Source organism: Rasamsonia byssochlamydoides (assembly GCF_041956645.1).
Source record: "Rasamsonia byssochlamydoides strain NRRL 3658 unplaced genomic scaffold VTN77scaffold_22, whole genome shotgun sequence".
NCBI lineage: Eukaryota > Fungi > Ascomycota > Eurotiomycetes > Eurotiales > Trichocomaceae > Rasamsonia > Rasamsonia byssochlamydoides.
In genome coordinates, this window is record NW_027192405.1 from 340,060 (window position 1) to 363,345 (window position 23,286).

At 48.7% G+C, this 23,286-nt stretch overlaps 10 protein-coding genes across 10 annotated transcripts; 4 read left to right on the forward strand and 6 right to left on the reverse strand.

Annotated features, from left to right (window-relative positions):
- Positions 1-303: 303 nt before the first annotated feature.
- Positions 304-1,111, reverse strand: VTN77DRAFT_3266 (uncharacterized protein; the record flags this gene model as incomplete). Its single annotated transcript, XM_069419196.1, has 3 exons — positions 304-833; positions 896-906; positions 966-1,111. 3 exons carry the CDS (start codon positions 1,109-1,111, stop codon positions 304-306), a joined length of 687 nt encoding a protein of 228 aa, XP_069278796.1.
- A 1,119-nt stretch (positions 1,112-2,230) lies between these two features.
- On the reverse strand, positions 2,231-4,014 carry VTN77DRAFT_3267 (uncharacterized protein; the record flags this gene model as incomplete). The annotated part of the gene is made up of 4 exons (XM_069419197.1): positions 2,231-2,284; positions 2,348-3,068; positions 3,408-3,465; positions 3,567-4,014. 4 exons carry the CDS (start codon positions 4,012-4,014, stop codon positions 2,231-2,233), a joined length of 1,281 nt encoding a protein of 426 aa, XP_069278797.1.
- Positions 4,015-4,645: 631 nt separating this feature from the next.
- Positions 4,646-5,290, forward strand: VTN77DRAFT_3268 (uncharacterized protein; the record flags this gene model as incomplete). Its single annotated transcript, XM_069419198.1, has 1 exon — positions 4,646-5,290. One exon carries the CDS (start codon positions 4,646-4,648, stop codon positions 5,288-5,290), a length of 645 nt encoding a protein of 214 aa, XP_069278798.1.
- A 261-nt stretch (positions 5,291-5,551) lies between these two features.
- Positions 5,552-8,271, reverse strand: VTN77DRAFT_3269 (uncharacterized protein; the record flags this gene model as incomplete). The annotated part of the gene is made up of 4 exons (XM_069419199.1): positions 5,552-7,550; positions 7,600-7,709; positions 7,770-8,066; positions 8,125-8,271. The coding sequence occupies 4 exons, from the start codon at positions 8,269-8,271 to the stop codon at positions 5,552-5,554; spliced, it is 2,553 nt and encodes an 850-aa protein (XP_069278799.1).
- A 463-nt stretch (positions 8,272-8,734) lies between these two features.
- On the forward strand, positions 8,735-10,347 carry VTN77DRAFT_3270 (uncharacterized protein; the record flags this gene model as incomplete). The annotated part of the gene is made up of 2 exons (XM_069419200.1): positions 8,735-8,749; positions 8,830-10,347. 2 exons carry the CDS (start codon positions 8,735-8,737, stop codon positions 10,345-10,347), a joined length of 1,533 nt encoding a protein of 510 aa, XP_069278800.1.
- Positions 10,348-11,124: 777 nt separating this feature from the next.
- VTN77DRAFT_3271 (uncharacterized protein) lies at positions 11,125-12,603 on the forward strand (the record flags this gene model as incomplete). Its single annotated transcript, XM_069419201.1, has 3 exons — positions 11,125-11,207; positions 11,297-11,464; positions 11,541-12,603. The coding sequence occupies 3 exons, from the start codon at positions 11,125-11,127 to the stop codon at positions 12,601-12,603; spliced, it is 1,314 nt and encodes a 437-aa protein (XP_069278801.1).
- Positions 12,604-14,476: 1,873 nt separating this feature from the next.
- VTN77DRAFT_3272 (uncharacterized protein) lies at positions 14,477-15,435 on the reverse strand (the record flags this gene model as incomplete). The annotated part of the gene is made up of 2 exons (XM_069419202.1): positions 14,477-14,581; positions 14,647-15,435. The coding sequence occupies 2 exons, from the start codon at positions 15,433-15,435 to the stop codon at positions 14,477-14,479; spliced, it is 894 nt and encodes a 297-aa protein (XP_069278802.1).
- Positions 15,436-17,222: 1,787 nt separating this feature from the next.
- Positions 17,223-17,723, forward strand: VTN77DRAFT_3273 (uncharacterized protein; the record flags this gene model as incomplete). Its single annotated transcript, XM_069419203.1, has 2 exons — positions 17,223-17,287; positions 17,372-17,723. 2 exons carry the CDS (start codon positions 17,223-17,225, stop codon positions 17,721-17,723), a joined length of 417 nt encoding a protein of 138 aa, XP_069278803.1.
- A 1,374-nt stretch (positions 17,724-19,097) lies between these two features.
- On the reverse strand, positions 19,098-19,691 carry VTN77DRAFT_3274 (uncharacterized protein; the record flags this gene model as incomplete). The annotated part of the gene is made up of 1 exon (XM_069419204.1): positions 19,098-19,691. One exon carries the CDS (start codon positions 19,689-19,691, stop codon positions 19,098-19,100), a length of 594 nt encoding a protein of 197 aa, XP_069278804.1.
- Positions 19,692-20,364: 673 nt separating this feature from the next.
- Positions 20,365-21,134, reverse strand: VTN77DRAFT_3275 (uncharacterized protein; the record flags this gene model as incomplete). Its single annotated transcript, XM_069419205.1, has 2 exons — positions 20,365-20,962; positions 21,016-21,134. 2 exons carry the CDS (start codon positions 21,132-21,134, stop codon positions 20,365-20,367), a joined length of 717 nt encoding a protein of 238 aa, XP_069278805.1.
- Positions 21,135-23,286: the final 2,152 nt, after the last annotated feature.

Sequence of the window (23,286 nt, forward strand, 5' to 3'; positions counted from 1 at the left end):
TTGGTCTACTGATGTTCGATGACACGGCTACAAACCGGAAAGGAGCTAGGTATTTTGAAGAGATCTCCGCATTCACATCATGCTATCTGTTCTCATCCCGAAAGTAAAATGAAAGTCCCCTGAAACTAGTTCTCATAGACTTCGATGACGGTCTTGCAGGCACATTTCACGGGAAATGGAAGTCCTGTAGCTAGTTCTTGCGGGCACGTTTCGCTGGTTTTGATTTCGTCATAGACGAAGACTGAATATTAGAATTATCGTCAGTGTTCACAGTAGCTTGACAGGATGCTTGTGATCTCTCACTCACAGCAGTTCTTTTTTTGCCTCCTGCCTTGACGCGACTCTGAGCCATGGCAATCGCCAGAGCCGCACCAAATGTAGGAACCTGTCCAGCGACCTCTTGAAGCCATTCAATGTGTTTTTTTGGTTAAGCTCGTACTCCGAAAAGGCAGGGGCGAAGTAGTCCACGGTAAGGTCCTGGATTTCGGAAGTCACAGCTTGATAGGAGTAAAGCTCTTCCATGGACTCGACAGAAGGCCAAAAATAGTCTTCAAATGCATCCACAATTCTTCCGTAGTTTAGCTGCTTAAAGGCCGAGAGATTGTATTTATCACCGAGGACGAACGCTCTCAAGTAAAGCTCTTGAAGAGAGTCTTCAGCCTCCTGTGAACCATCTTCACTCTTTTCCGGCAACTGGCGAGTGTACAGCCAGTGAACGAAGACTGCAAATGCGTCCGGGGAATCATCCGGAAGTCTGATCATCTCTTGCTTGCCCTCTTTAAAACGACCATCTATCATAGCTTCGAAGACGGGAGACGACAACGAAGGAGTTTCTGGTGAATGGTGTAGGATTCGGTGTCAGCACCCTTCCCGACGATCACTGTAACGAAGCCACCTTTGAGATCGCTAAAGTCACATATCAGAATCAGAGTCGACAGTTCTGTATAGTCAGTGCAAAAACTTACTCGGCGATGAAATTCTTGATATCCCTCATGGCTGCTGGGTTCTTGTTGATCCTCTTCAAATGAGCGGACAAGTTGATACAGGAATGCTGTATCCTAGACAGATAGGCAGCTGACACGAAAAAGTCGGCCCAGGACAGCAGATGCATGATTGAGACGAGGTTTGGTGAGAGCACATCTGGAAGAAGGCGGCTCCTTATAAATATATACCTCAGATCACTAGAGTTAGGATGAATGTAGAAATTTCCGTCAAACTTCAGTCACTCTTCGTACAGGAATCGGGTGCAAGATGACAGAGAAAGAGAAAATTCACTTATAAATAGTAGAGTGCCACTTATCGGATCTTCTCACTTTGAGTAGGAACAAGCATCGAGGAGATTCACTTGTCAAGAAGGTGCAATTCACTAGGCAATCGGCTTTCCGCAAAATATGAAGCATGCTACACGCCGCAGCGGTGGTTGCCCGAAAAGACTCGATCTGTTCGAGGGTCTCTTGTCTGTGGCTCATTTGTCATTGTGATTGAGACACCATCGATAAGCCTTACAAAGATTATATATTGTCAGCACAAACGATGAAGATGATCTAGTTATCTATATCTAACTGACTACATTAGAACTCCTAGTTGACAAGATGAAAATACGATGATTAGGGGAGATTTTTGCAAAAATCATAAGAATCTGTCGGCGCCTAGGAAGTCCTAGGTAGTGGTGATCTCACCTGTGAACCAAGCAAATACCCAAGACCTTTAAGGAAGGAGATGGAAACTGATCGACCATGTTGGTTTTTGGGCTTTAAATCAGCCTGTTTTCGTATCTTCTTGATCTTTTCTAATCACCGGCGTTTCCCTCAGATATCCGTTTGCTTCACAGGTGAGATCTCCTTGATCCTAGAACTCCTACGCGCTGACATATATTCGTCAAGAAAGCATCATAGGGACGCCTCACCTCATCACGTAAGCAGCAGCCGCGGAGGTCACAGAAGAAAAATATCTCAGACTCAAGATTTTCTTTCTTTTATTTCGTCCAACTTGGAGGCCCAACAGGCAGGCTCCATTCGTAGCTGAATCGTTTAATTAAGTTCCCTAAAGTACAGTACATGTAGGTTCCTGAGTAGTAGTGATGATGACATCTCGTTCATTTTCAAGTTCAATCTACCCCTTCCGATGATTTATTCCGCGTGCAACCTGTGATGACTCCGGATGTACAGCAGTGGTTTGTCCAACCAGCTATCCATCATTTCTCCTTCGTGTCGCTGTCGCCCTGGTGGAATCATTTCTCTTTCTTGGCCTCGATAAGATCAAAGGGATCAGCTTTCATCTCAGCCTGAAGTAGTAAAAGCTGTTAGTTTCGACAAGATGTTGACACAGAGTTTATGCTTATACTCACAAAAGTCCTCTTCATGCCCCGTCTGCCCACTGGGAAGTCTACCGTAGATGAAGAGGCTGAGGCTGTCGTTTCGCTAACCGCGTCTTTGTTACCCGGCTTCATAAACGCGCGAACACCGTCGAATTCATCATCTCGTGGATTTACTGCAGACGCTGACCCGAGAACCCTGCGAGTCAAAGATTCGGCCACGTCCATGGAGAATCTGGGAATCTCTTGACGAGTGCTATTCAGCCATTCCACAGGGTCAGGTTGTTGCGAAACAGTGCGGTTGTGGATGTGCAGAGTGACGGATTCGACGAGGATTTCCTGGAGTGATTGAGTGACGTCCCCATAGGAGAAAAGTTCTCTCACGAATTTCTTCGGGGGCAACACCGGATCAGAAAGGCGCTTCTCGATCTTGTCATGGCTCAGCTGCTTGAAAGGCAGGATGGCGTATTCAACACCAAACACAAATGCTTGAAGGTAGAGGCTCAGAACAGACGGAGCTGATGCGTCTTCCTCCACGTCAGGGAGACGTCCTGTGTACAACCAATGGGCGAAAATCGCGAATGCATTGGGAGAAACGTCCTGGATTCTGAGATCAGGGGAGTAGTCCCGTCTGAAGTGCCTCAGTCTATCTTTGAAGACGACAGACGAAGAGGACACCAAGCCTCGGTGGATATGGAAATGACGGGTGTCGCCATCGCCAACAGTGAAGGTAACCATTGGGCCTTCGAAGCAGCTAGGCACAGTTATCAGAAAACGTCACAGTTTCAGACATCGTGAAGCCTTACGAGAGGAGGTCGTTTATCTTAACAACCTCCATGATGCATGACCTGGATGCTTGTTGTGATGAGTAAGTCTGAAGTGACACTTTAGACGAATCCACTCGTCTTAGCGGAGGAAGATTCGATGTCGAGCAAATTCTCTTTTAGATAGGAGGAAGAAGTTTCATGGCCAGAGTATTGAATAGAGTGAGGAAGGTTGGAGGACTCCGATATCAGGTCGCGTTGTAAACAAATACCTGAAATACGACGTGTTCAGTCACGCGTTGACAGTCAGAGTGCACCCGACAACGTACCTCACAATGAGATTCCAAAGCAGCGTGTAGAAGAGAAAAAGCAGGCCTATGACCAGCACTAAGGTGGATGTGAGCTTCGGTCACATGATAGGACCAGCAAACACTTGGGAGTCTGAAAGCAGTTGCAGGTTTGCCACGAAGTGAGATTCAGAAACTAACCTTCATGTCCCCAAGAAGCCCAGCTCCCCAAGATTCGAATTCGAGCCTCTCTCTTCAACCACGTCGACACCATATCTCTATAGCAGGTTCTACCTTCAATCACCAGACACCCTCCACTGCCGGGGCGACACTCGAGGTGCCGTCTGCGCCGCTCCATGATCCTCCTGATGCGCCAGTTGCAGAAGGCCTCGTCGGTGCGGAACGAGCACTTCTCCATCGGGCATTCGAGTTTCTTCTCAAATCGCTCCACCAGCCAGTCCACTTTGAGATGCACGCCGGTATAGACGATGGAGTAGAAATGGCGGCAGGTGTGCTTGAGAGCCAGCGCGTCAGGGTATGGCAGATACGAGGCGATATGGAGATGGAGTTCGGTGGGCAGCCGCATCAGGCTATCTGCCGGTACGGCTGGGACGAGGCCATCTTCCTTGACAACAGGAGTATCGGACATGGTCGTTATCACAAAAACACTTCTTCAAAAGGGTCCAGCTTCTCAGTCTGTCTTAGGATATTCAAGTAGTGCATATATAAGGTCACTTGGGAAATACTGTTGCCTATAAATACATGGCCTCGTTGGAGAATGCGAAACAACGGTTCGAGTACAGGTGTTAGACCGTATGGACCCACCAGATGCAGAGGAGTGTCAGGAACAGTACTCCGTATGTCTCAGGCTACAGAGTACAAGGGGGGAAATCGAGGATCAGAAGAGGCTATAGTTACTGCATGACTCGCTCCCTCCTGGTAAAAGGAGCAGAGCCAAAAATAGGCGGACAGAAATGCCTGTCTTGCAAGCGGCGCGCCCTTACAAACTGTTAAGTTATCTCACTGCATGCGGTTAGCGGTTGCTGGTTGGCCGCCAGCGCACGGGCCACACGCCACTCCAAAGCAGCAAAGCTACTCTACATTTTGCCTTGATAAGTCCAAGCTCCGATCATCATATCACATATCAATCAACTGAGCCTTAACGGACACACATATCTGGGCTCTCTTGAACTATCATAAGAGAGCAAGTCTTGCAAGGCCACTACTTCTTCAACTCCCCCCGTTTTACTTCTGCAGCTGGGGGGTTTGCCGCCGTCAAAATGTCCGACAAACCGAAGACCTCTGCCTACGGCACAGCATCCTCAGATACTGATTTCCGCAAAAAATGGGACCGCGAAGAATACGCCAAGAAAGCCGCAGAGGAAGAGGCAAAAGCCAAAGCCGAAGCTAAGGCACGGTATGAGGCAAAGCTCGCAGGCAAGAAATGGCATGCGCCGGTCGATTACAGCAGTCTGGACGCCACCACGTCGCGCTCGCAGCGTCTCGATGTCGCGTCGATGGTGGGCAAAACCACCATCGTGCCTGCGGGTGCAGCAGTCGGCAAAAAGGGTCGCGGAGCCGGATTTTACTGCCCCGATTGCGACCTGACCTTCAAGGACAACATACAATTGGTGGAGCATCTGAACAGCAAGCAGCATTTGTTTGCCACGGGTCAGAGTGGTGAGGTCGTTCGGGCCACGCTGGAGGATGTACGGAATCGGCTGCGATGGTTGGCACACAAGAAACGAGAACAGGCGGAGGAGGAGCGAAAGGCGTGGCAACTTGATCTGGGGGCACGGTTGAAGGAGAGGGAGGAACAGGAAGCCCGAGAACGAGAAGAGAGGAGGAGAAAGCGAAAGGAAAAACGGCAAGGGATCAAACAAGAAGAAGAAAGTTGGGAGGGAAGGCTGGGTATCATATGCTGACAGGTTGGGTCTGTTTTTTTTTTTGCACGCATGCAAGTTTTATTGGGTGTTCTATTATGACGGCATATTTTGACGGCATTTGTTACGGTATACCCATGGCGTTTTGGTAGCTTTATAGACGGCAATGGTCTCTGATTCACCTTTAAATGCACCCAAGGCCTCCAAACAAACCATATCCAAAACTGTAACTCCATAAGTGGACAACCCCCTGGCCAGATAACGCCTTCCGCAAAGTAAGAGAAACCACCAAAACAAAATTAATCAATCAATACATTCAATGCCCTCGAGCACTCTCATTGCTCGCCCTCCTTCCCTTTCAAACAAGCTTACAAGCCTTTCACATTCTCGTTTCAGCCTCTCCTCTCCATTCTTCGCGTTCCATAAGATCCACTCTTCAACGGTCATCCTTTTCTCCGGGCTCGTGAGAGCCTCTTTTATGCTGTTGAGATCCCTGTTCTCTTTGTCGTCTGAGGCCCCAAGAATTATCTCCTCAACGTCGACTGGAGTCCATGGATAGGATGATGTTAAGTATCCCGTATTTGTGTGTCGCTTGGACGGCGATATAGGTGTACTTGCTGCCAGGGGGACGCGAATCGTCTGCGTCTTGGACGGTGATAGTACGGGAGGTCTCAATGCGGAGGGTCTCGTGGAAGGTGGGCGGTTCTCAGCGTCCGAGGACTGCGGCGAGGGAGATGGGGTACTTTCCTGAACTGGGCCTAACTGCGATCTATCTACAGACGAAGCGCCCGCCGGGGTATCGGTCTGCTTCTGCGGAGTATCGCTCTCATGGGCCAGAGATGCCAAAAACTTCTGGGTGCGGCGTTCCTCTTGAGGAATATCGCTGTATCTCTCCACAGTCTTCGGAGGAACTTTGGACGATCTGCCCCCTCGCGAGCGGCGCACCTCACGTTGGTTGTCCTCGTTCTGGCCACTGGCTTCATCACCGTGTTCATCAACCTCCATTGACTCGCGTTTAGTTAAACTGGTGTGCGACTTGGTCTCTTCGCGGGCAATAGGTTCTTCTTGACTCTCGGATGGCATAGGCTCCATGTCCACCTTGCTCGCTTTTCCAGTCTTCTTGCCCTTGTTCGCTGGCTTTCTGCTGGCCTTCTTCGGGGCTGGTTTCTCCAAGTCGGATTCTGCGTCTGGGTTTCTGACGTGAATCTCCACTGATACCAGTGACTCACGTGGCTGGAAGTCTTCGAAGGTTTTGGGTTTCGCCTCGACCGTCTCAGAGGTCGTAGGTACTTGAGCCTCGGATGTATCTTGGCTGGACGTGGGCTCTTTTTTCGATTTTTTAGTTGTCGTTTTCCGCTTCACAGGCTTCTGCGCCTTGGCTTTCGCAACAGGGGCTTCCACGACGTCTGCATCAGGCTCTTGATCGTTATAATGCCCGTCTAATTCCTCCAAATGGGCACCTTCATCGACCTGGTATGATGCTCGCATAGGCGCGACTGAGGCCGTAGTAGATTGCCTGGCAGGTTTTGAAGTGTGTTGATCCGCTGGCCCATCACCGAGCTCCACAGAACCACCCTCATCGTCATATACATCACGGTCAAGGTCTGCTTCGATCGCCGCTTCGAGTTCTGAGACCTCAGGAATACGACTTCTCAGAGAGGCTTTTGTCGCGCTCGAAGCCGCCGAAGTTTTTCGATTCTTGGACGATGTACTCTGCTTCGAACCCTTGCGAGCTTTCTTTGTTGCAACTGGCGAAATCGCTTCGTCAGAGGCATTCTGTTCTGAGACGTTTTGTTCAATTGAACTATCCATAGATTGTTGTGCAACGCTGTTCCGGACTTGAGTAGCCCTCCTCTTTACTGGCGGCTCCGGTGCATGGAAGTTTTCGGTTTCTGCCTCGTTCTGCAAATCTTGGCTGATCTCATCACTAGTTCTTTTCTTGCCCCTCGTTGCTCGTTTCGGTTTTAAGGTCTCCAGTGCCTTTTCGTCGGTGCTGTCCACGTCCATCTGACTACTGACCTCCACAGCGTCGTCCTTCTTTGTCTTTCTAGTCTTCGACTTGGTCGACTTCTTGGTGCTCTTCGTGGCCTTCATTGTCGACTGAGAGAGTATGCTTTGATCCAGAGCATCATCATCTACCGTGGGAGCTTCAGAAGCCGCCGTCATAGTTGACTGGATGGATAGGCGAGATGCCTTGGAAGCACGGGGCTTCTTCGAGCGAGATGACTTTTTTGCATTCTTTCCCGGCGGCTGTGCGAAAACGAAGAAGGAACAATCCGAGGACCGGCGATAATGTTCATCACTGCGACGGTTAGCGTCTCTCTTATGGGGAAAGAACGAGGGACTCGTACAAAGGGTCATCTTGGGGTTCCCAGCCATCAAGTGACAGCTTACAGTACGCGCAGCTCGCCAAGTCGAAACTTTCTTCGGTGGGACAGAAATACCACCCGGCCTCCACCATCTACAAGCCACAGTCGTTAGTCGCAATACTAACGACCCCATCACGTGCAGAGTAGAATACCTTGTCCGACTGACAGAGCCAGCCTCGTTTTCCGTCGTGAGGCCAGGACGAGCCAAAGGTCGCTCTCCGTGCCTCCACTATTGCCGGGCTTGTTGGGTCCTCGATCTCGGCAGGGTTGGAACTCTGTTGTTGGATGTTCATCATGATTGCCCAGCCACAATCGCGAGAGTGCTTGAGATGTTCCGTGATCGGGTTGTCATCCTCCTCCCATCCATCCAGGGCTCTGTCGCAAAGAAAACACATCGTATTGTCGGGATTGGTTTCGTAGGGCTTGTAATAGAAACCCGCGTGCGCCAGCTGTCAAACGAGCGTCAGTCGATAGACTCAGGGAGAAAGCAATGCAATGCAAAAGTACCTCGGCCGGGGATGGTCTGCGGTGCGGCCATGTTATCGGCTTGACACCCTTTGCGCCAGATGCCCTTCCTTTGGACGGGTAAAGGACAGTATCGAAGCTCGCCAAGCGAGCGGCAAACGTCACCATTCCCTCGCTCATTGCTGCCATTGAGTCATGTCATAGATGGGACTACATGCAAAGGAGAGTCTGTGCGGAAAAAGCGGCTTGAGGTATAATGGTTGTCTCGTAGGATGCCCCTAGACACACTGTTTACTCCTGTTTGCTGCATTGTTTTGGCGGAGTGCGGAATGCGCGCCGGAACGCGAGCGAGGGACGGTATCACGTGATTTTGGCTTGGCGCCGAGAGATCACCTGACTGGGCCGAAGTCCGTCCGGAATGGCCGTGCTGAGGCCGCTGCGGGTACAGTACGTCAGTCGTCCCCTCTGGACCCGTCGTTGTGTTCGCTGCTCTTCCAACTGTGGAGAGCAGGCCAGACACTCTCTTTTCCATGCATTTCGCTTGCCAACCGCCATGATATAGCCTTCGTGTCCTGCGTCCAAATTCCATCGGTTCTTTCCCGCTGCAGCCTGCGCTGTGCCGTCCAGTCTTTTTATTGTCTTGCACGCAATCATGCGACAGCTTCCTGTAAGAAAACATATATCTATCGCCTTGAACCAGTCATATCATTGATCCATTGTGATGCAAATGAACACTAATATTTTCAGACTCTCCTTTCGAATAATAGACCGGCGCTTCCTGTACAGCTGAAATGGACTGCAAGCTCGATTTCGCGATCTGCGCGGTCTGCAGGCCGCATATACCGCCCTCTTTCAACCGACTCTCTTCATCCTCCCCGCAGAACCCCCTCCACCAATTCCCATGCGACAGCTGATCGAGCAAGCTATAATCCCGGCTCCGTGTCTTCTACCGCATCGTTTTCTACGACAGCGCCTGTCGAAACTCAACCAGACTGGGACGAAAACCCGGATCTCTCCATCTCCGCTTTCTCGGAACTGCCAGGGAAGAATTTCGGTGTGAATCAGCATATGATCATCAATGAGGAATTCAAGGAGGCTCTCCGTCAGATTCTATGGAAATTCCGCGCTCCAATCCGATATGCGTTCGCCTATGGATCCGGGGTCTTCACACAGACGTCCGATCCACCAGCGTCTGGCCAAGGCCACTCGTCGCCCCCTCAGGCAATACAAGCTGTGCAGCAGGGCAAGGGAAAGATGATCGACTTCATATTTGGAGTTTCTCATAGCCAGCATTGGCACTCACTCAACCTCAACGAGCACCGTGACCATTATTCGGCACTCGGGTCGCTGGGTTCCTACGTCGTCTCCGAGATGCAGGACAAATGGGGCGCGGGAGTCTATTTCAACCCTTATGTCACTGTAAATGGGACGCTAATCAAGTACGGTGTGGTCAACATCGATACGTTGTGCAGAGATCTCAGCCAGTGGGACACCCTCTACCTAGCGGGCCGTCTGCACAAGCCGGTGAAGATCCTCCGTGATCACCCACGAGTTCGTCTGGCAAACCAGATCAACCTCCTGTCTGCTTTGCGGGTAGCTCTTCTACTGCTGCCAGAGGAATTCACCGAGTTCGAGCTGTACAGCACCATTGCCGGAATCAGCTATATGGGCGATCTTCGCATGTCCTTACCCGCCGAAGACCCTGGCAAAGTCAAGAACATCGTTTCAGGGCAGATGGATTATTTTCGGCGACTGTATGCTCCGCTGATCGAGAATCTGCCCAACTGCACGTTCAATGACTATCGCTGCACTGAGTCGGGTTGGATTGACGACCCGGGCGCGAACGTGAAGCTGAATCAGGACATGGACCCGGTGAAGCGAGGGAACATGGTGCGTCGACTACCGAAGGCGTTCCGTGAGAAGTTATATTTCCAGTACCAGGCGCGGTATCAGATTCCGCGTGCGGAGTTCATGGAGATGATGGAGAAGACCAGTGATGAAGACCCGGACAGAATCCACCGGCGACAAGGTGGTCCGTTTGAACAGAGGATCGCTGCGGACGACCATCTGAAACAAGAACTTCGGCAGACGATCGAGAAGACGATCCGCTGGCCCAGTACCGTGCAGAGCGTCAAGGGGGTGTTCACCGCGGGGTTGGGACGGACATGGCGATACCTTCGCGAGAAGCGCGAGAAATACACCAACTCAGCAAAGCTCCAGGCGGAATCTCCCCAGCCTGAGACAAGCAAGTCGAAGGAGGATTAATATCTTCGTCAGGATCTTGGTTATCAACACTGTATTCCTTCCTTTTCTTTTCTTTGTTTTCATTTGAAAATCAAGAAGGGACGGGTATGTCATAGACGTGAAAGCATCTGAGGCGTTATTGGTCATCATATGCTGGGGCAGGGCCAGCAGTTTTGTATATACATGTATATTCTTGACCGATGGTCTATATGGATACTACTGTATATTTAATATGTGGAAGCATTGAAGTGTGTGCATTAAATTCAAGTAAACCAATACAATCGCCACTTTTGTTCTCAGGACGACTCTCCGTATCCAAGAATGATTCAAAAGGACTATAGTCTACCATTACCTTTTCGTTCCCCCTGCTGAGTAGATATTATTTATATCGAGTTATCTGCCTGTATCTGCCTGTCCGTCTCGAAACTATTATCAGCAATATTAGCAGCAGCCATTCATTTCAATGCTCATAATTTTCCATCAATCAAATTTAGATAAGTTTTCGATTTTTCCCTCCTTTTTTTTTTTAATGACTTCCTGATTAGTCACATCAGTAGTATGTCTCGTCTTGTCCCATGACTAGGTACCTATCAATTCATTAAGTTCGGCGACTGTTGTGGATCCAGATCATGACGCTGAGTCACAACTCCGGAAAACCGCATCCGTCATCTATACATATCCCCACCATCACCCCACCTGAGAAAAGAAGACAAGAAAAAGAAAAAGCTCCTGCAGATAAAATAAAAAGAAGAAGAATCTACGATTGAACAATTTACGGCAAGCACCACCAGCAGAACCATGACTCGAAAGTCGGCGTTCGATCTCTCGAAATGCGCACGGCCGAACATTTTGAAATTGCAGCCGTATCGGTGCGCGAGAGAGTATGACTTCTCCAATTCCCTCCAATTCAATTCAATTGAGTTCCGCCTTAATGCTAGGCTAACTTATTCATGACACTGAGTTAAAAAAGTGACTACAAAGACGACGGGACGAATGTGCTGCTGGACGCCAACGAGAATGCGTACGGGCCTGGTCTGGCGCTGAACAAGCAGGGCGCATTGGAGGAGTCGACGGTCAATGGCAGCGAGTCGTCGCAGCCGGAGATTGATTTTTTGGGGCTCAACCGATATCCTGATCCGTGAGTAGTCTGCTGTCAAGTTGACTGCATTGCGTTTTACTAGCGTAACGATGCGACTGCTGATTCGAATTCAAAGACATCAGATCGAACTCAAGCAGTTACTATGTCAGCTCCGCAATACGCATGTCCACACACAGAAGGAATTGAAGCCGGAGAACCTCTTCGTGGGCGTTGGGTCAGACGAGGCCATCGACGCGCTGCTGCGATGCTTCTGCGCCCCCGGACGGGACAAGATCCTCACCTGCCCCCCTACCTACGGCATGTACGGCGTCAGCGCCGACGTCAACGACGTGCAGATCGTCAAAGTGCCCCTCGATGTCGAGAATGGGTTCCAGCTGCAACCGGACAAGATCAACGAGGCCCTCGCGGCGGACGACCGGATCAAGCTCGTGTATATTTGCTCTCCCGGGAACCCGACGGCGAACCTCATCCGCAAGGACGACATCCAAAAGGTGCTGGAACACCCGACGTGGAACGGCGTGGTGGTGGTGGACGAGGCCTACATTGACTTTGCGCCAGAGGGCTCCAGTCTCGCGGAATGGGTGACGGAGTGGCCGAACCTGGTCGTCATGCAGACCCTGAGCAAGGCGTTCGGTCTGGCTGGCATCCGCCTGGGCGCGGCCTTTGCCAGTCCCGAGATCGCCAGTCTCCTGAACAACATGAAAGCGCCATACAACATCTCCAGCCCGACGAGCGCGCTCGCCAAGGCAGCCCTCTCGCCAAAGAACCTAGCCGTCATGCACCAGAAGCGCGAGAAAATCATCGCCCAGCGCGATCGTATGCTGAAGGAGTTGCCGCAGATCCCCGGCGTAGGCCGTATCCTCGGAGGACAAGAAGCGAACTTCCTCCTCGTCGAGATCCTCGACAAGCCAGCGAGCGAGGGCGGCAAACCGAGCAACGTCACGGCGCTGGCGGCGTACGAGGCCATGGCCGAGAAGAAGGGCGTCGTGGTGCGGTTCCGAGGGAAGGAGTATGGCTGCGAGGGCTGTCTGCGCGTGACGGTGGGCACGGAGGACGAGGTCACTCGCTTCCTGAAGGAGCTGCGAGTGGTGCTGCAGTGCCTTCACGCTGGCATCAAGATCGAGTCGTCGAAGGTGGAGGAGAAGAAGGAAGAGGAGGCCAGTGCGGTTGTGGCATGAACTACCTCCAACTACCCAACTACATAAATTTCGACATTTTTTTTCTTTGTATGGACAGATACTCAAAACTAGACTCTGGCTAGATAAAAACTATCTACCTGTGACTTAACTTAGCAGTTCGTTTCACGCGGGAGGGAACAGATTATACTCTATGAGGGTATACAATTAGAAAAAATAGACATACAAATGGACTGTACATACCTGAGAAAGAGGGCCACAATGACAATGACTACCACCATGACCACCTGGCAATGGCTGTATATTCCTTTTTTTTCCTCATCGCAGTTCTTACATGTCCATGTATTATTGATCGATACACTGCCAGCGACCATGACTCCATCCTGCAGTGACCTTCCTGACCCTTCCAGCAGCTGGCCACGACCACAGCACTGCCAACGAGCTGCATCAAGTTTATTGTATGTACATACACATGAGCTGGTCAGTTGGCTAATATTGGCAAGCAGCCAGCCAAAATCCCATTTTCCGGTGAAATGGCACCAATGAAATGAAATGAAATGAAATGGCATGGTTGTTCCAGATCCCTTCCTTGATAGTCAGTCACCTCCAGTTGCATGCAATGCAATTCATGGCTTTAGCAACCGCTTTTTGTTTGTCCTTTGTCCTTGGCTGGCCATCTTGAGGACTTGCATCTCATTCCTTGAACTCTTATCTATCACAACCGCACGCATACAAAATACCTTATCTTAAACAACAAACAACAAACAACATTCACAAAGGATCTTCAAGAGGTCAATACCATGGAAACTGAAACCGAAACTGAAACTGAAGCAAGACGTTAGTTACATCGAACAGCACAGCACAGACTTCAGGGAGTCCGTACAGTACACAGTCAAAACCTAGACTGGACTACATATATGCCGTCTCCGTCTGTCAGTCAGGAGGTTTTTGCAATATATATAGCACGGGACGGGACAGGCATTTTATGGGTAAGAGTTGTTCCTGGCCATATATATTATACTCCACTCGCTTTCGGACGCGCTCGGCTTGCATATAATGACATCTTATCAGCATTGGCAGAATCACGCACTTGTGCTGGAAACAGTCATCAGATGGCCAACGAGAACAAACTAAACAACCAGCCACCCTGTAAAAGCAAACCCAAGAACTATGGCCCAGTTCTTGCAAGCCACTGTCAGGATAGGTAATGAAGATGAAGATGAAGATGAAGAAGAAGAGCGGCCTTGCCAACGAGAATAGACACATTAGGTTCCAAGCACATCACAATATTGTTGACAGCCTCTCAGCCAGCTCCTCGCGGATAATTCGGCAGACTGGGACAGTAAGGTCGACCGTTCGGACGACTTGCGAAGACCAGAGAAAGATAGGTGGCATTACCATGTTGTAATTCGAATGCGAGGACGAGAACCAGTGCCAGCAGAAGCCTAGACGAAGCCATTTAGGACCCCAGTGAAACAATGTTCTGGTCGGCTAACCAGGTAGGTCCTCCAAGAAGAATAGGCGAGCCTATTGTAATGTCCAGCTTATGTTTCCAGGGTGTTTTCACCCCCGACTCATCCAGACATACAATATCTAGTATGCCACCAAGGCCTGGGTCTGTACTTGCTTTGGCGTCTCCAAACCTGGCCCTGATTCCCAGGGACCGATGGACAAACATCCAGGAGGGTCCGTGGTCGATCCCGAGGCATAAATAGAAAGGCTCGTATTGAAGGAAAGGCAGGCGAAAGATGGCCATATCTGCATCGTTTCTGGCTTCTTCGCCCTGACAAAGTGCAACGTCCAAGAACAAGGTAGAAAACGTGATAGGGTTATCACCGTGCTGGGATAATATGTCCCGTCTGGATGCTTTCAGTGGCGATTTGCCGGAGTGCATCCGTTGACAGGGTCTAATGTGTTATTTGGATTTCTGTCGACGGGGGTTGATGGTCCAAATAACTGTCCTGGTGTAGTATGACGGCTTGTGGTATAGGATGAGCCGGTTAGGGATTGGAAAAATAGCCTATCTCTGTCAGTTATCAACTCACAGGTTTAGACCGCACAGCATTGGGCAGAGCAAATAAATACCTCCTCATGCAGTAAATTGGCATTTTCAGCAGTATTTCGACTACCCAGGTAATCCATTTTATCTGATGACTGGTCAATTGTGACCGTCTGATAACCAGAAATATCTGGACAGTCGGGGCCCCTCCTTTGAGCCACAGTCGTGTCTGAGGAAAGCTGTTCCTTACTCGATACTATTTTGGTCACCATACTGGAGACACAGGAGAAGCTGAATTGCAGCTGACGAGATTCGGACCATCCCGGCGCATCGGGTATGGACGATGACAGTGATGACGACAGTGACGATGACAGTTTTCTTGCTTGTGAAAGGTCCTCTTCACCTCGATAAATACAATGCTCATTTCTCCTTTCACTGGAAGAAGGATCGTCCATCTGAGCACCGCCCTCTATAGAAAAGGCCAGCTGGATATACCAAGCAAGATGTCTGTTGCGATCTCGATCCCTCCGATTGTTGTCTCTTCTGTTTGTGGAACGATTTTTGCCCTCAGTAAGGTTGAGATTAACAGGCACCTCGGAGGCAAATTTTCGACAACATACGTCAATGTGCGTGTCAAGGTCACAGTTCGACGCAAAAGTAATGTCCCACGATACCGTTCGAGAATCAGTCGCTTTTCCGCCGCATGTGTGGACAGCTTGTTGAGCGAACATAGGATCTGTGCCAGTGGTAATTCGCGGCTCAAGATCATTATGGATTTCGCCGATTGGCACCATCAGCAAATGGACGAGACTCGTTTTCGGCGTAGAAATGTGTTGAGTCTTGCGTTCTCCTCTCTTCGAAGTAGTTCTCGCCATCTCTCCTCGTTCTATAGCGGTTCGAAGGGTGCAGTAGTTCCACGATGTACTCTTGTATAGAAAACAATGGTGATGGTACGGAGTACAGGCTTGCTTCCGATGTTCCAATGTGGTTCATCCATCATGTGGTGCCCTGTAGAGTCTCCTCCTTGCATTCGTGGCACCATAGAGCCTTCCTCGCAGAAGAGTCGATTACTATGCCGTCGTTTCCATACGCGGCACGATGCCTCCCCTGATCTCCGAAGTTGTGTATTGTCGTATTTCCGAAGACTTCCTGTGAGATGGATATGCTCCGTGAGGTGCATAGCCCCATCCCCTGATAGCACAAGGGCTTCAAAGCCTCCTCAGACGCTTTCATCATGTGCATCTTGTGCTAGTCTTTCTCAGATTTGAAACTGGGGTAGAGTGCCTGGCAATGGCAAGGACAGAGCAGGAGTAAACATGCAAATGACGCTAAATCAGTTTTCCATATGCCTGGAAGCAGTAGGATAATCTGCAGGGTGTCATGCTCCTGTTCGAGGTCGGTATATAAGTAACTAGTTCAGATGAGAAGATAGATATATGCATGAGTAGTATATGGTCAAGTTTGTGGATCCGGAGAGGGTGGGAGCAGTCTTTATATAATGCATACTGGAGTCTCATTCACTCAGGAATCCATACCATGGTGAAGGGGTAGCTGCACTGTGTTGATCTCGAGGGAGTATAGTGAATTGCACACTTGTTCGTAAATGACTGCTGTCCAAGAAGCACGCTCATTAGGGCTATTATTCACTTGGCAGTGGTTCAAGCGCTGACTTGAAAGAAGAAGGGATTTGAAATTCGTAGTAGTTCTCGTGCAAACTTCTCGATATGGCGATGCAGCTTGGCTTGGATATGCCATCTGTAGCTGTTGGAAAAGCCAGCAGTCAGGTGTCAGGATTCTAGCCGAATCATATACAAATAATGATGATATGGAGATGGAGACTGAAGTCATCAAGGTCTTGTATGATGCTTGGTTCTATCTAGTCCGTACATCGGAAGTAGAAGCCACGGCCTACCCATGCTTAAGAGACACATGATATCAAGTACAAGAACAGTTGAACCCAGAAGGCGATAATTAATCTAAGATATCTCAAAAATAGTATACACCAGATAGACGAACCCCTTGCGTACGAGCTATAGTTATAATTATCTATCGTGCATGACTGGGGTAGCTCGTATACTTAACTTGAAAGGGAACATCGCCGCAGTTTAAACGCCGATAATCTTCGGATTCGCCAGATTTCCCCGTTTCGGAAGTGCCAGATGGCCTGCAGCTGGATTCATGGGACCTACGAGGGACCCGCCCCCGCAGAACTTAGAAACGACAAATCGCCATTGATTATCATTTTGACAGCTCAGCTGCTGTCTGCGTTGGAGTCCTACGAGTTAGACGGCGGTATGGAAGAATTAGTATGCACTGTACTCCATAAGAATCCATCTATAGGTAGAAGGCGAGGTTAGCTAGGCAGCAACTTTCTACTGTATACCACAGACACAGGCACCACGAGACAGACCTCTCTGCTTTTACCAGCAGCAATTAGCAATTGACAATCGAATACGAATATCATCTTCCTCCAATTGCTATTTATTCTTCTATTTTTCATCGTTTCGCGTTTTATTAAAAAAAAGTCTCTCCTGCATATATAAATCCAATCCATCTACATTCGAACCAAATCTTGACATTGAAGTAACAACAAGAAGGAAAAAAAGAGGAAGAACAGAAAACACTTCCATACAGTACATATTTGCATATCGACATCATCATCATGGGCCTCATCAAAGCCTGTCTGATCCTCGCAGGCGGGTACTACGTCGTCAAAGCGTTGAAGAAGTTAGTCTCGATCGATCATTCCATTCCGTTCCATTTCATTCATTCTATCTATCTGCATAGCTGGCTAACTTCCGGATTATACAGACATAAACACGAATTCCAGTACCAAAAAGGGTCTTCCTATCCACCTCCACCTCCACCTCCTGGTTCAGGACCAAATGGTTACTACTACCCCCAAGACTACAACAATGGTTATGGCTACGGCTACTACGATTATCCTCCCAAGCAGCAGCAGCAGGAATATGGAAACCATCAAGGACCCTCTCGTCCTCCTCTCCCTCCACGACGGGAGAAATACGATCAAGGAATGGGAGGATATCCAGCCGGACCAGGAGGATGGCAGCAGCCACCACCGCAGCAGCAGCAGGGCTATCCGTACAACCAGCGTGACGAGTTCTTGCCACCGTATACACCCTCTGTCGATGAGAAGAAATGAGAAGAAATAGTTGAGGAAGATGAAGTCGGTAAAAAAAAGGTCGGATTGATTGGATTATACAGAGACGAGAGGAGGCAGAATGGGGAAAGGAATGGGGATAACGTTTTTTTTCTTTGGATTTGTTGGCGCAGCCGATACCTGGCTCAGAATCACCAAGAAGCTGGTTCGGTGCCTCTTTTTGGCCGAGTGCAACAGGATTTGATTACTTACTTGGAATGGCTCTCCTTTGTTTGTTTTTTTCCTTTTCCTTTCTTTTTTTTTTCCCTCTAGAGTATTAAGTTGGTTCTCTTTTCTCTTCTCTCTCTTCTCTTCTTTTCTTTTCTTTTTTTGTCTGATTTTGTGTTACCCCAAAAAAATTCGCTAGGTAATTCCTTTCTTAGGTATTGCCATCTTGTTGTCAGACAGATTCCAGTGCCTTACGAACATGTTAACATCCAGCAAGTATATCATACAATGGCTGTTATCTACGATATGAGTCTTGGTATTGCTAACTGTTAATAGGTCTGGCCTATCTCTAGTATTCTATAGAGGTACAGAAATTGTCAGCACCTAGGAGACCTAGCTAGTAGTGATCACTCTCTCACCTGTGAACCCAAGCAAATACCCGAGACAAGGGAAGGAGGTGGAAGCTAGCTGATCGGCCACCATGGGTTTCTGGGTATAATAAACATCAGCCTGTTTTCTCATCTTCTTCATCTTTTCTAATTATCACTGTTTTCTCCACGTTATACCAGGAGTTTCTAGTTCTGATCAAAATTCCATCATTTCATCATCTCCGTCAACGCCTATCCTATATATACCTATCTTTTATCTATATAAATTTTGTATTGTTGACCATTAATTAATAGGTCTAGCCTGTTTGTAATGTTTTATAGAGGCAAAGATATATTTAGAATACTAGGACCTGATAGTGGTTACCTTTTCTTTTTTTTTTTAATTATTGACCCTTAATTAGAATTATAAGTCTGTGTCAGCATTTTGGAAGCTTGCGATCTGGCCGTGAAGCCTGCAGCTACCTGCGACAAAGGTGATGGAAATCTACTGAAATATGGGGTTTTTTTTTGGCTTATAGAAAGCCTATGTTTCTGTTCTTCCTCCATCTTTCTTATTGCTTATTTTAATAGAGCAGTCATTGGCCTTCCAATATGATCTCCATCTAAAGTCTTCGACAGTCTGCTTGGTAACTTGTAGCTCCTTGCTACCAGACAATTAAATGGCCTGACTCGACCCGTACCGTGTCGACACATGTGTCAAAATTGCATGTTGCCTAGATTTATAAACAATAACAGCCTCATACTCCTAGACTTTCAGCTTGCTCGCGTTTACGATCTTTCCATGCGAATGGAATTTCCCAACACATGAATACAGATCAAATCAACCACCATACTGCACCCCATTCCTCAACGTCCGCACATTCTTCAACTCCTTCAGATCCCGATCATTCACCAACCGGACCGACGTCTCCCCCTCCGGCGTGTCCGTTTCTCGCACCAGGAACCTCATGCTTTCCTCGTGCTCGGTCGCAATCCCCACTGCTCCGGCACGCCCGATGTCCGCAATCTTTGGCGCACTGTTGGCTGCGAGGAGCATCCCGCCCAGCGACGACAGCCACGGGCCTGGGGCGATGCGCTCCACGACCAGGATGTACACGTCGAAGCAGATCGCGAGGGCGATTATTCCGATGACGGTCACGATGGCCCATTCCCATGGTAACCGTGGGCCGGAGCCATAGAGCTCGTATCGCACCAGGCCTTGTCGGACCGTTTCTGTTTCTGTCATATTCGCAGAGGGAAGCTGGTTACTGACCGTCCATTCCGCGGAGGTGATCAGCTCGGAGAGGATCGTCCCATACACGGCTGCTAGGCCGTCCAGCGGAAGGTCTTGCGACGACTCTTGACTGTTACTGATCACTCTACCGAGTTGGAGGCTGTATTGCGTCAAGTTCATCACATTGGGGTTGCTCAGCATGCCGTTCAGGACGGGGACGATGGTGCTGAAGATGTTGACCACTTCATGGTCGGGCCGTAGTTGTTGATGCTGAAAGTGAAACCCGGAGCGTTATTCCGGTCCTGGCCCTGGATGATCCAGGTGGAGATTGCTGAGGGGGAGTTAGCATCGATACAGTATCTATATTTGTGTATAATATGTATAGATATATCTAGAGGAGGATTACGCACGAAACAGCCCTTGTTGCAGCTGGGCAGTGCACCGTGCCCCAGAAAAGTTGGTCGACGGCCCAAGGAGGATATCAATCACACTCGTGTTGGAGCTGGCCGTCACATCCCCCTGTGCCAGACCCGTCTGGTTCTCCGCCGCGCAGGAGGTGGTCAGGATGGGTACCGTCATGTTCAGCTGTGCACTCCAGCCGAACGACCGCGAGGGCCAGCTTCGCGTGCTGTTTGCCTTTTGGTCGTTGTACATCTCCTGCAACACCTCGGCGTGAAAGGACATTGTCTGCACGGCGGTCTCGGGCTGTGCGGTGACGTTGATGCCCGTGAGGCGATACGGATCGCGCGAGTATACGGGATACCAACCCGGGTGAGAGCGGTTCCCAGCTACTGTCGTGTAGAGGTTTCCGAGTGCAACAAACGTATCGGATGCTGCGAGGGCGTGTGTCTGAAGAAAAAAAAATAAAACTGTATTAGTTGGGAGAGCAAGGCATAGAGTCAACTCGTACCACCACCCACGACGGGTCTTGCCCCTCTCGAATCATTTCCCAGCTGTCCTGCCAGATATTCATAAAGTCAATCGTCTGAATCTGCGCCTGGGGACTGGTGAAGTAATATCTTGGATCGTCTTCACTTATATATCTCGGGTCCGGGAACCAGCGCGCTTTCGGCATCCCGATGACGTTGACGCTCGCCCCCAAAAGCAGAGTCGAAATGGAAATCGCCAGCGAGAGCACGAGCCGGACGATGGCCCTGGCTGTAGCCTTCTCTTTGCGGCGACCAGGTGACCGGATTGTGGTCACAAACTTCTTCACAGCGACCCACGGCTTGCTGAGCTCGTCGTGCAGCTCGAGATCTTGCATCCGGGCGCCATTGTTGTTCGGTAGCACCATCCATTTCGTCAGGAAGGCGGCGCTGATGTGGTGCAGAGCCAGTGTGACAAGGTAGTCGAGGATCTTGTTGGCGAGGCCAAGGATGGCCAGCTGGATGTCGGTGCTGAGGACGAACACGCCGGCGATGTTTTTGTCCGAGAGACCAAACGACGATCCGGAGGCGCCGAGGTAAACGACGCTGCGTATGTCAGATCAGAAGGGCTATTACGAGGATATGAGGCTATCACCCACAGAACGAGAATGATCAACGTGACGGATCGGAAGAGCAGCGCTGGTATGATCTTGCGCCACGGCTCCTGGATCTCGTATCGTTTGTCTGTTTTTGCCTTGGGGTTGATCGCCGTCTTCATCTCAGATTTCCCCTGGCTGGCTGCATGCTCAGGATCGGCGTGGTCGGACCGCAAAAGCGAGGCTGTAGCGGAAGACATGATGGAGATAGATGATGAGACTCATCAGCAGCATGATGGAAAGTACATCACATGTTCTTATAAATCCGGAGGAGCCTTTGCCAGCATCGACTCGGATAAGTTCGCAACCTGCAGGTGGTAGGCTAAAGATTGCAAAGATAGAATACCTTCCTAGAGCACACCACTGTGAGACAAGGATTAATATCTTCCAGTCACATACTCTGTGGTCAAGGCAGGGTGCAACTAATCCTGTGCGGCTGAAGCAGGCCATCAAGTCATTGGCTTCCACTTTGTGCCGCAGGAATCTAGTGCAAGGCCCTCCAATCACAGGCAATTAAATTAATTAACTTATTGTACGGAGTTTGTCATGAGTGCTGACACATACATGTTACTATTCTTGGAGAGAGTGTGTTCCAACATGCTGGCCCCCTCTCTCGACAAGAAATCCATCTTTTGGCAGCCACTGAACTAGGACCAAACTTTGAGGAAGGAAAGAAGAAAGGTTATGCTATCGATATATATATACAAGGATGGTAATATATTATAGAGACAAACGCCTTAAATTAAAAAAAAAAGAGATTAAAAGAAATACCGAAGAAAACTTTCTTTTTCAGGCATTAGAGTATTAATTTAACTTCTTCCTACATTTGATTTAGAAGTTGCCCCTCTTTCATGATATAATTATTACTTATAAAAAACACTGGGTACAAATTTCTCTTCTCTTTGTTATTTATTTTTATTTTTTCCCCCCTTAGTATGTACCTCTTAAGCTTTATATAGACCGATTATAGACATATGTAAGACAGGGTCATCAATAATAAGAAAAAAAAAACACTCAAGAGCAAAAATATACCGAAAAAAGACCTTCTTGTTACGAACCAACAAAACAGGAGGCTGTCCAACACAGCAATGCATGATGAGATATGACCCCGCAAGGCAGACAAGGCTGAAAGAAACCAGGTCACGTGATATGATATCATTAGGATACCACGTAATATGGTATACAGAGTGGTATACGGAAGGTATACAGGAAGGTATACGATATGGGAATCGGTATACCATAAGGAGTACCCGTGAAAGGACCAGGAGGGGACCGAGGGAACATAAATAGGGCCATCCACCAGCGCATGTATCTAGTCTTTCCTTCGATCGCGCTCAATTCAACTTGTTTACTGAGATACTTACTTGGAGGGTCAGTAAGACATCTTACTACTATTGGTATACCTCGGTATAGCTTTAGTAGGCGTTGCCTCTGACCTAGTCGCACTTGTTCTTGTTTACCTTCGGCAGCTAGCCAGTGACCCTGTTGTTATCGATATTGTTATCGTCGCCTGTTCGGCATTGACCTGTTCGGTCTACGGTCTGTTCGACCACAGTGAAGAACCTGTTCGGTTCGCTTGATCCTTCCCTGACCACCAATCTGAGTATCTGCGACTACGGTTGGACCCAGCGCGTAACACTTCTACTATCCATTACCAGGGCAGAATAAAAAAAAGATAATTATTTAGTTATTACAAAATAAGTCATAATAATAGATCTCAAATTAATAATTGAAAGCCCACCTGGGTAGGTAACTAAATATAAATAAATAAATCCCTCTTACATAGTAATAATAGTTCATAGAAACAAATTTGGACTATCTGATTTTTAGATTTATATACCCAGAACCTTTTTTGTACAGTAGCTAGATTAGTTATAAAAAAAGAAATAAAGAAATAAATAAATATAGTTATACCTGTGAAGGGCCAAAGCCTTGCTGTCTAGAAACTAGGAGCTCATAAAAAGGATTCGCTGGGGAAGGAAGAAATGAAGAGAGAGAAAGGCACGCGAGCTGTATCAACAGGAGTCATGTGATGAACAACAAATGGACCAATCAGAAGACGAGAGCAAAGCTGAGTCAGCAATATGGGCTTAGCCCGCAACAATACCAGAGCGTAACGAGCTAAACTAAGTGTAATAGAATAGATAGATCTGTCTTAGTAAGGTTTTCTTATTATTTATAGAGTAGTAAATACCTATGTGTTACGAACCAACAAAATAGGAGGCTGTCCAACACAGCGATGCAGGATGAAACAGTACCCCGCAGATCAGAAAC